The sequence below is a fragment of the Clupea harengus genome, chromosome 20, assembly GCF_900700415.2.
Source record: "Clupea harengus chromosome 20, Ch_v2.0.2, whole genome shotgun sequence".
Lineage (NCBI taxonomy): Eukaryota > Metazoa > Chordata > Actinopteri > Clupeiformes > Clupeidae > Clupea > Clupea harengus.
In genome coordinates, this window is record NC_045171.1 from 13675993 (window position 1) to 13688316 (window position 12324).

At 44.4% G+C, this 12324-nt stretch overlaps 1 protein-coding gene across 2 annotated transcripts in view; it reads left to right on the forward strand.

Annotated features, from left to right (window-relative positions):
• Positions 1–12324, forward strand: part of ntrk3b (neurotrophic tyrosine kinase, receptor, type 3b) — a 127775-nt gene that overhangs the window by 28456 nt on the left and 86995 nt on the right. For both annotated transcript variants that reach the window (XM_031587037.2, XM_031587038.2), the window contains exons 2-3: positions 1996–2070; positions 5898–5969. In XM_031587037.2, the coding sequence (XP_031442897.1) occupies positions 1996–2070; positions 5898–5969 (147 nt within the window). The remainder of the gene's footprint in view (positions 1–1995; positions 2071–5897; positions 5970–12324) is intronic.

Consider the following 12324-nt stretch of genomic DNA (forward strand, 5'->3'; position numbering starts at 1 on the left):
GTAGTGTGTGCGCATAAATTGAAGTGTATGTGAATTTGGTTTTCAGTTTGTGTGGGGGTGTTTGAATGTGTGTGTGTGCATGTACGTGTGTGTGTTTGTGTGTATGTGAGTGTAAGCATGTATGTGTGTGTATGTGTGTGTGCATGTACGTGTGTGTGTTTGTGTGTATGTGAGTATTAGCAGGTATGTGTGTGTGTGTGTATGTAAGTGTGTGTATGTGTTAGAGTGTGTATGTGCATGTGTGTGTGTGTGTGTGTGTGTGTATGTGTGTGTGTGTGTGTGTGTGTGTATGTACTCACGCATGCACATGGTGTGTGGGTGTCTGTTTTCACAGCACTCCCTCACAGTACATCACCATAGAACAATTAACTCTGATTTGATGTTTAAAACTGTTCCAAATATGTGTTGTACCTTGACGTGTAAGGAGTGTGTGTGTGTGTGTGTGTGTGTGTTTGTGTGTGCCCACATTCACGCCCATGCCTAAGTGCCTCATCCATAACACTGCCCTGCTTTTTCAGCAGCCTCAGACAACTTTAAATCTCTTTTGATTGACCGTCCTCGAAAACCAAAATCCAACAGAACCGTTGTGGTTGATTTTGCTACAAAGCCTCTAACACCTATCTCCACTGGTCTTGTGTGTGCTTGCCAACCTCGTTCCCTTGCCTCCGCCACCAGCTCTCCGCGTATCTCCGCTTCCTCCTCTCAAAGGCTTCCTCAATCGCATCTTCAAAGGGAATAGTTAACTCAATAAAGTAAACAATGCGCTCACACTCACAACACAACACCGTGTTGTGGAACTAGAGGTTGACTACCAACATCAGCCAGCAATCTCTAATCTCATGCTTTTTGCTCCTTTTGCTGGTACTGTTTCAACATCAAAAGAAATAGCTCTGGGGTGCCACATTGTCTTCTCTTGTCTGTTTGAGACACACCAACTGGATAAATCTATACACATGTAGATAGAATGAAAATATGTAAATGTATGTCCAGTGAGTTTGATGAATGATTCCACATACCACTTGTACAGACAGAAGGTGCTAGAATGAGAACATGTCTCTTTCAGACATACCAGACATACATTGACATTTTGAATGAATGCAAGGTCTAGAGAATTTGATGAACAATGTAACAATGAGTTGTGACTTTGAGACACATATACAACCATGAATGCATGTGATGTTCAGAGAGTTTTACGTCAGCTCTGGTCTCTGAAGAATGTATAGAACCGGAAATCTATAGAAAGTGATAAACACCGACATATTGAACACAGCTGAGGTGCTGGCAGTTTGAGGAAAGATCCTCTCACTTTCAGACACGCATGGATCTGGACAGGTCTGCAGTTCCTGAAGAAGGTGAACATGTTGAATGTGAAGTGCAGGGAGTTTGACGTTTGTTGTTGTTTTTGTCTCACATTGACACATTGAGAATAGCAGATCCTAGAACGTAACCATGTTGATGTAATGTGTGAGGCTCAGTGAGTTTGATGTGTGCTTTTGTCTCTCAGTCGCATCCAGAGTAAGACAGCTCCAAAGATCCTAAAAAGCGTAAACATGTTGATATATGTCTGGTGGAATGAGTTTGATGTCTGATGTTTCAGAAACATTGAAACTGTGGACAGCTCTGCAGATCTTGAGGAACATTTGCATGTTGGTCGTGTGTGAGGTCTAGTGAATTAGACACCTGCTCTCGTCTCTGTTTCAGACACATTGCATGTTGATCGTGTGTGAGGTCTCGTGATTTAGACACCTACTCTCGTCTCTGTTTCAGACACATTGCATGTTGATCGTGTGTGAGGTCTCGTGATTTAGACACCTGCTCTCGTCTCTGTTTCAGACACATTGCATGTTGATCGTGTGTGAGGTCTCGTGATTTAGACACCTGCTCTTGTCTCTGTTTCAGACACACTGAGAACTGGACAGGCCTGCATATCCTGAAGGATGTGGACATGTTGAATGTGAATATGGAGTTTGACGTTTGTTGTTGTCTCTGTTTCAGACACATTGAGAACTGGACAGGCCTGCAGATCCTGAAGGATGTGGACATGGAGCTGTACACGGGACTGGAGAGGCTGTAAGTACTGTCACCATCACTACCACCACCACCCACCCACCCACCCACAGCATGCAGACAGCAGACATTTACCCTCATAAATAATTGATGAACACTTGGTTACTGTGTGCAAATTATGCAGTGACATTCGAGGGAGGAGGACTTTTGTCAGATTAGAGGCCGTCTTATTAATACTCGCTCTGGGAGGTACATCCATAAGCATTTCATTTCCTTTGGGAGTGGGGGTGGGTGGTTTAGGTCTTAATTAGGGGCAGGAGGCAGTCCCCCGCCCTCCTTCCTTCCTTAGGTGAATGCGTTGAGTGTTTCACTGCTGCCACTCTTGCTTCCACAGATAAGCTACTATGCAAAACCTTAATTAGCATTAACATTAAAGCGCAACATGCTAATCATCATCATTTATTACACACACACTTAGAGGATTACTTTACACACACTTAGACTATGGAAATTAGAACACACGTTTCAAGAAAAATCCCCAACTTCAAGGTATTCGGTGCGTCTGCAGTGAGGACGTCCAGTCACTTTGACTTAGTTCTATGAAAATGCCCTACTGGTGAGCTTTTCTTCATCTGATTTACCTCCATATATCTATCATTACAGTGATGTACAAGTTCGAGAAACAATGCTTTTTTTCTTTGTATCGAGATAAAAGAACATATCTATCAGTATATAACAGTACGCAACAAAACCCCCTACCGTGATGAAGCCCAGTGGGTCTATGAATGCCATTAGGAGCTACCTTCATGTAGAACTGCCTCCAGATTGGGCCTGTAATTGCTATTGTTCTTGCCTTACTGCCCCCTCGTGCTTCATTATTCCCCTCTATCTCACAGCAGTAGGTGGTCAGCAGCCTGTGGTGTTTCTGTGTGTGAATGTGTGTGTGTGTGTGTGTTTGCAGTGAGGTGTGGAGTGGAGCGTTTGTAGGTGATTATGTGTGTGTGTTTGATGAGGAGTGTGTATTTGTGTGTGTGTGTGTGTGTATGTATCCGTGTGTGTGTGGTTGTGTGTATTTGTATGTGTGTTGCGGTGTGAGTGTATTTGCAGGTGCTCTCAGAGATGGCATGGTAAACCTGCGGGTGAGGGTGACAGATTGCTCTCTCCAGGCCGATTTCAAGCTAGCTTTTCCCCTTCGTCTGCCTGCTCTCCCCACTGAGCTCAGTTGAGTTGGGTTGAGCGCAGATCTGGATCCTCCTGCCTCTGCTCTCGCTTCTTATCCCCAGCAGAAACACCCTCGACCCACACACACACACACGCACGCACGCACACACACACACACACCCACACACACACACACACACACACACACACACACACACACACACACACACACACACACACACACACACACACACCTCCTCCCGCTATTCACTCCTCTCTCTCACTCTGTCTGTCACCTTTCTTTATCCTATCTCCCCCTTCCCCACTGCACTCTCTCTACCTTTCCTTCTCTTTACCTTTCTCTCTCTCTCTCCCAATATCTCTCTTGCTGTCTCTCCCCATCTCTCTCTCTCTCTCTCTCTCACCTAGCTGGGTGTCTATCTCACTCTTGTTCTCTCTTTCCCAGTCAATTTTCAGTTCACTTCAAAGGGCTTCATTGACATGACGTCACGTTTGTTCATGTACAGAAGAGATGGTGTAAGCAGACAGTCAAGGGGCTGAGGATAGGGTGGTTGGGTGGGGATAGCAGACAGACGAGGGGCTGAGGATAGGGTGGTTGGGCGGCGGTTGCAGGGTACTGATTAGGGAATGCTGTCCCTCACATTGTGGAGTGAGGCCACAAAACCTGCTGCCAATCGGCAGGTGCTGGAATCTTCTCCCAAAATGATGGCAAGTTTTTCCTGCTGTGCCAGCGTTTTGAAATTTGCAATACATTTGTTAAATTCATCGAGGTAGTGATGTCTTTGAAGGAAGTACTTATTGCAGTGTAGAATAAAGTGCATCTCTGTGTCTACCTCCCCTGTCATACAGTGACCACATACCCTTTGCTCTTTGGGTAACCATGATTTTTTGTGTCTGCCTTTATCTATGGCCAGACTATGGTCACAGCCTATATACAGTATATATACTGTATCTATATATATATATATATATATACGTATAGTGAGGTTCCATCTCTGCTTCATATCTCTGACAGTGGAGAAATATTCTGCCAAATGATGCTCTCGTTTCATGGTTTTTGTTTAATTCTTCCAATGTTCCAAATAGGATTTTTTGTTTTCCTTATTAATTTGGTGTTACGTAATAAGGAAATCTCTGATTGGTGGTTGGATAGCTGTGCTGGTCTGAACATGACCTGTGTTAGAGGGTTAGTGGGTTAGTTAGTTTCAGTGCTGGTCTGAACATGACCTGTGTTAGAGGTTAATGGGTTAGTTCATTTTAAGACCAACTGACATCTTGGGGTTGAAATGTAATGAATTGTGGGGGCGTAGATGAATCCAGAATTCCAGTGGTCTTTTTTGGGTATCAATTAATAATGGAAATCTCTTTATCTCTATCTCATCTCTTTATTTCTCATTTTCTCTCCCAATTCTCCCTCACTCTTTCTCTGTTTCTGTCTCCAATATCTCCATTCTTCTCCCTCTGGCGCTGATCCTTTGCCCTTATTTCTTCTCTTATTCCCTTCTTTTATTCTCAGTCCCTCCCTTTCTCGGGTCTTCTTCTTCTTCTCTCTCTTTCTTCTCTCTGCTCGTCTTTCTATCTTCCTGACTTTCTATCTTTCTCTCACACACTACCTGTCTCACTTTTTTTCTCACTCCCTCTCCCTCTCTTTTCTTCTTCTTTTCTCTTCCCTCTCCCTGCCTCCTCCATATGACCTCCTGCTGACATGCGTTTCCATAGCGCCCGGAGACAGAGTGCTCCTTCCCTCCATCCCTCCCCCGTCATTCTACTTGATCCCTTATCAGCGGGGCCAAGTGCAATATCCCGAGCTGCTAAATTAGCATTTTTCCCATTACCATCATACTTACCTGCCCCCCCTCACGTCTATAGTCCTGCCCCAAGCCCCCCCCGCCCCCATACACACACACATCCTCCTCCCCTAGCCTGTCTCCAAGGCTACGCCCTTTGACCCTAAAGGAAGGCCACGGAAGAGCATCGGCGTGTGGTGAAGTGATCCCGCCACTCAAAGGAATGGCTAAAGAGGAGCAGTAGAGTGGTGTTGGACCTGAACACACCCTGAGCTGTTAATTCATCTCCTCTAGTGGCACAAGAAACACAAGCCTCCATCCTCTATGAAACACAAGCCTCCCTCACGTGTTAGAGAGAGAGAGAGGGAGAGAGAGAGAGAGAGAGAGCTCTCTATCAGACAGAGCCATCCCATAATAATGCCTGGGTGTGAAAATGGCTGCTCTGCAGATGAGGGAGTTTGCATAATCACTTTTTGTTTCACGTTCGGTGATGGAAATGCAGATTTCTGTAGCAATTAATGGTGCAGATATGTAAACAATGTCTTCACCAGGACATTCATAATTGATTTCAGGAAGTGAACGAGGTGAACAGGCAGGAGAAGGTGAGATCATTACCCTAATGAGTCCTCCAAAAGGCAACACTCACATCACACCAATTCCCTCTATTTTCCTTGACATCATCTACGGATGTGCGAAATTATAGCTCAGAAATCATAAAGTGTGCGAATAAGTCAAAAATACAATTAATTTAGGTTCTGAATAAGAACTCATCCATGCAGTCATGTCTATTATCTATAAAGTCTGTGATGTTTGTCTACACTGGTCTGGTCTGACTTTTTTTATCTGCTCTCTTTTTCTGCCCTCTCTCTCTTTCTGTCTTTCTTTCTTTCTTTCTTTCTTTCTTTCTTTCTTCTCCTCCAGAACAATCATGAACTGTAATCTCCGGCAGATTCAGCCACGCGCCTTCGCTCAGAACCCCCATCTGCGTTACATGTGAGTAAACACACACACACACACACACACACATACACACACACACACACACACACACACACACACACACACACACACACACACACACACACACAAACTCACTCACTCACACACACACACACACACACACACTTGCACATGCAGATACACACACACACAAACATACATAGACATACACATAAGTGCATTCACACACACAATCACCTGTATACAAACACAGGCACACACACACCACAAAGGTATGCACACGCACACATACAGATGCACACACTCACACACAAATATACACACACACACACATACATACACACACACACACACACAAACACACAAACTCACTCACTCACTCTGTCCGTTCAGTTTACCAGGAACTACATGAGTGCACTCGTCGATGGGCGAGTTTAATAAAGGCAGGCTATTCATAAAAAACGTACGTAAATGTGTCATTAGTGACATTGACTCCGTCGGGGTTGGGTCAGGTACGGACAAAATATTTGAATGGCTGTTCGGGCTCGGGCCAAGCTCAGGCACTACTCTGTCGGACGCGGGCCGGGTTCGGAGAGAAAAATTGGGCCCAATCCACACTCTAACACACACACACACACACACACACACACACACACACACACACACACACACACACAAACATACACACACAAAGTCTGTCTAATTTCCATGAGCTCTTGTGCTGCTGTCATGTGTTGCTAGGGCTGTTTTGATGCCCTGGTGTTCTGTAGGAGGCAATATCCATCACAAAGAGCACACACACTAACTCCCCCAGCATCCTCCACGGCTACGAGGAGACACAGACAAACACACGTGTGCTCCCTCTCACCCCATCTCACCTGGCAGTCTAGAGGAGTCGTGAACAACTCCCACACTGACACTCTCTTCTTTTCATGTTGTCCTCATCGTCAGTGTAGTGTAGTGTGTGTGTGCTTGTGTATGTGAGTATATACAGTATGTGTGTGTGCGTGTGTGCGTGTGTTCGTGAGCGTGTGTGTATGTCTGTGTGTGTGTTCGGCATGTGTGTGTATGTGTGCGTGCATGCATATGAGTATGTGTTTATGTGTGTGCATGTATGTGTGTGTGTGTGTGTGTGTGTGTGTGTATGTGTGTGTGTGTCCCAAACATGAATATGGGTGGCAGTAATCTCCACTGTGAGCCCACAGGCGGACAGTGAGGCTTTGGTAGAGTAGCTCATCAGCATTTAATGAATGGGACCCAAGTCGTTAAAGAGCCTGCTTTCTCTCGCATCGCAAACCCAGCAGATGGACATGCTAATTGTGGAGTCATTAAAAACGACTACGGCCGTGCGGCGACAAAGACTGCGGCGGCAACCCCAACTACGGCGACGATGGGAGTGCGAGCACCACGTGTGTGAACGCATCACATCCTAATTCTCAAAGTGTGTGTTGAGCTGAGTGGACAGGAGCTTGGGGTGGGGTGGGCAGGGGAATGCCTTTGGAATGTGCCAGAAACACGTGTGGGCTTGTGGTCTGGTCATTAAAGGGGTCAGGGGTCAGGTCGAGGAAGGTGGCCATTTTTGCTCGGAGATGGGTCACCGTGGTGTGTGTGTGTGTGTGTGTGTGAGTGTAACAATTATTTTATGTTGTGATCAATCTTGAAGACATCCATGATCTACTTGTCAGGCGAATCGTAGAGCCTGTGACATTTTATGTCCTCCTGTTAATGTATTCAAACACATAAAACATGCTGTGGATCCACGCTACATTGACAAAAAACGACAGAATGATTGCCTACTAAATGGCTGTGCTGATTGGCCAAATTATATAATTTGTCTCTTTCATAGGTCTCTTTCATGTGTGACACATTTGTAAAAACAGTTAAATGTTCAACCGCTAGTAACATGGCGGAGAAGGAGCTGGAGCCAAAAAAGGACTCAAAGTCAGTCAGATATTTCTCAAAGAAAAGTCCTCAAGCTAGCATCCAAATAAATTAATCTCAAATTGATCAGTCTTTGTCCCAATCTCATGCCAGTTAAGCCTTGGAAGTTTCCAACCTTGAAAACCTAATTCAGCTAACTTGTAAAATAATATAAGAACAAATTCAAAGAATTTTGCTGCATGAGGCCCATAGCGTTTTAAATGGTGAAAATAAATAAATCCATGGGCTGGTTCGTGTCTGGATATCCTCAGCTGTACACAGATCGTGATTGTGATTGTGCGTTAAAAAGATGGCAATATGATTGTTTCTGCAGCTCGCCCACCCCAAGCTATGACTGTGTGTGTGTGTGTGTGTGTGTGTGTGTGTGTGTGTGTGTGTGTGTGTGTGTGTGTGTTTGTGCTATGACCAGTGCACTTGTTTATTAACTTGTGAGTTCTGTCACTAAGTTCCACAGGATCTGCCTTGTTAGTACTGGGGATGTGACCAGGCTTCTCTCTTCTCTCTCTGTATTTCTCTCTCCCTCTCTCATTCTCTCTTGCCTCACATTCTCTTTCTCTCTATCTCTCTCTCTCTCCCTCTCTCTCTTTCTTTCTCCTTAGTGTGTGTGTGTGTGTGTGTGTGTGTGTGTGTGTAAGAGCATGAGACCTGGCTGACTCCTCAGTGTCTGTTCAAAGTAAATGAAAGGTTACTGTCTGGCTTGGTGCGACACGGTGCCTCTTTATTTTACCAAATAAATCTGGGCGTGCGAGCATCACGGCGCAGTGCAAAAGGTCAGTAGCATTAAATCCTTCCGCCTCCCCACGCTCAGCCACACTCAGCTCCCAAATGTCACTCTGACTACCCTTCAAAAAGACCCTCTTCAATGACTTCTTCTTGCTACCCCCCTAGTTTATCCTCAATAGCTGCAGCCCATTGTTGGTTCTTCTTCTTCTTCTTCTTCTTCTTCTTCTTCTTCTTCTTCTTCTTCTTTGGTCTTTGTCAGCCTATTTTGTCTGTGATGGTTCCTCCTGTTTGTACTGCTCATCCATCTCTGCTCAACCAGGAGAACCATTTACTGTCAGATTAACCTTTTTGCCTGCTCATCCTACCAAGAGAACCATATGTGCTCAGAGGACTCTGTACATACATATTTTGAAGAACCATTTGCCATCAGATCATTAGAGGACCCCCCTCCCCCCCCATCACCAGTGGAGTTAGTCAGAGGAATGCTTTTGTCCATTCCTCCTATCTAGAGAACCATTCTCTGTAAGAGGGACCTTTTCTTATACTGAGGCCATTTTGGCACAGAGCCTGATATGGTTCCTTGAGAGACTCCCAAAGGGGTCCTTAAAACGCAGAGAAGAACCATACTGGAGTGGGAGTGATAACACCTTAGTTTCACTACAAACTCAGAACTGGATTTGGAGTTATTTGGCATCATTACCCACTTCACACCTAAACATGTATGATGTAATTGGTACAATAGACTGCTTGTAGGAGTACAAACCTGTTGAAGTTGTTGCTCTCTCCTTGCGGATAATGATGATAGAAGACATTATTACCTCCCCCAGGGAGGTTATGTTTTCAGTACGGTTTCTTTGTCGGCCTGTCTGTCTGTTTGTTGGTCTGTCAGCAGGGTTACACAAAAACGAACAGGCAGATGTTCATGAAACCTGGTGGGGGGGCTGGAGCACAAGCCAAGGAAGAAGCCATTAAATCAAGGGGTGGATCCAGGAATTTCTTTTCACTTTCTTCAACATTGTGAGATTGGGCGTTTGGCCTTGGTGGAGGTCTGTGCTCTCCGGGTGCCCTTCTAGTTAAACTCTTTTAAGTAGCCATAGTGATTAGAGGAGTAATCACAGCAGCTGACCCAGAGATGCTAGCGTTCAATAGAGCTAGCGCCTAAATAAATAACAACAACAACAACATCATTTATTTTCACAATCAACCATTATATGCAAGCTACAATGAAGACGGAAGAGGAACATTGATTTAAAAAGCAAAGAGCCCATACCCAAATTACTGAGTTAAGGCTATCTTTATTATTATTATTATTATTATTATTATTAATAATAATTTTCTGTAAGAGGAAATTTAGAATTATTATTAATAATGATAATATCAATGATAACAATAATAATAATAATAACTGTAATGAATGAAGTACATAATATGAGAGGACACTAATATGAAGGGGACCGATCTAACCCTCTCTCTTTCGTGGGGGTTTAAATGTTTAATAATAATAATAATAATAATACAACCTCTCGATGTACTGGATGTACTACATGTCCGCAAACAATTATAAAAAATAATTTTAATAGTGAATAGAGGAGCATTTTGCAAACCTCTATTGTAAAAAAATGTGTTTGTTAATGTTTCTTTAACATTAAAACACAGAGACTGTACACTCATAGACTTACATGTGATGCCGAGGGCCTCTGTGTGTAGTGGTGAGATACCCCATGAGAAAAGCCATTGTGCTTGTCTTTGTCTGCAATAATTTAGTTGCTTCACAGCTATTGTCAGTGAATAACTAAATTATTCTTTTCCCATTTCGTCCTCTGAGCTGTAGACAAATGTGAGTTAGAAAGATACTTTATATTGGTTTTCTTTTCACTTCCCTCTGTTTCTGGACTGCCAGGGGCTTATTATATTATGCATTTGGTGACCAATTATTCTCATGTCAAATAATATTTGGTGACAGAATATAAAGTACCTGCTCTTCAAAAAGACAAAAAAAAGCAAGTAGTTTGAAAATGATGTTTATTCCGAGGAATTCTAAATGCTCCAACATTGTGATGCAGAATTGGTTAGTTTGCTTTTGACCATGGTGGGGGGTATAGCCAAGCACATCCTCTAATCTATTCAGAGATCTCCATTTCTCTCGCACAGCCAGAGCCCCACCTCCCAGGATCCACTTTCTTTCATGGTTTTTCAGCAGGCCGTCATACCTGGGGCAATTGTTACCGTCATACCTGGGGCAATTGTTCCTCAGAAAACTTCTTCTGAAGGCAGAGGGATTAAGAAGCATCCCACTGAGTTTTGCAGGGGCTGCACTCACTCTGTTAAACAGGTGTGTTAGAAAACCCTGACACTGTAAGAGCAGAGCCTATACACTCACACCATTTCACAGCTGAGTGGTTGTTAGTTTCTCTCCAAACACATTTTTTCTCCCTGTTGTAAGCACTCCATAGATGTTTAAATAGCATACGCACACATGCATGTTAGCTGTGTGAATATGAAACCGTACTCAAGGGGAAAGAAATGTGGGCAAGTTCACACTGTGATGCCCTGTGCGTGTGTGTGTGTGTGTGTGTGTGCTCGGCGGGGAAAGGTTGTTTGGTCCCGTTGGCAACGGCAACGCCGACTCCCACAGAGCCACCTGCTCCTGGAGCGGCCCTGACGTCACCGGTAAACCTGTCACCACGACGAGGATGATTGGCTGTCCGTCAGATGCATGTAACACCCCCCACCCCCCTCATTGCATTGCAAATGGAGTCGTTTCAACAGTTACTGTGTACTCTATAACGTCATCTTCTAACACAGCAGCTTACATAGCAAAGACCTCTGATGAGAGCCAAAGACTGGGTGACCTGACCAGCAGCTGTCTTATGGAACAGCATAGCATGTCAAACAGTGAATGAAGATACTGTAGTCAAATGGTGCAGTGGTGCTCCTTTTGATGTGGATCAATAGCTTAATAAGACTCCTATGAGTCATTATAATGGCCATCCTATGGCTGTGTCCTCATATTTATGCTGTGCTTCTTTGAGTCGGGGAATATGTTCTATAACTGCACCCTTAGAAAATACATCTCGGCCAGTTATTTACATTCAGCTCACATCAAGACAAGGCTTTTTATAGCCTCAGACAGAGAGCAAGCTTCTAAGCACACGCTAGTGTGTGTGTGTGCTTTGTGTCTGTGTGTGAATATGTACATGAGAGATTGAGTTTGTGCGTGTGACAGTGAGAGAGTGTGTCTCTTTGTAAGTGAGAGAGTGTGCGTGTTTGTGTGTCTATTTGTATGTGTGTGCATGTCTGTGTCTGTCTGTATGAGTGTGTGTGCGCATACGTGGGCATCTGTGTCTTTCTGTATGAGTGTGTGTGTGTGTGTGTGTGTGTGTGTGTGTGTGCGCATGTCTTTTAAAGATTCCAATGTGTTATGACACATACCTCTGCTCTCAAGCAGGGCCAGGGTAAGAGGCTAATGGCCATAGTCTGCGTGATGAGCCGAATACAGACACTTCCCTCTCTCCATTTCCCCCTCTCTCTCTCTCACTCCATCTCTCTCTCTCACTCTCCATCGCTCTCCCTCTTTCTCCCTTCCCTCTCTCCCTCCTCCACCCCCCCTCTCCTCTCCTTTTCTTTCCCTCTCCAGCTCTCTCTTCTTTCTCTTTCTCTTTCTCCACCATTCTCTCCTTCTTCTCCTCTCTCTCTCTCTCTCTTTCTTTCTGTTTCTTCTCTT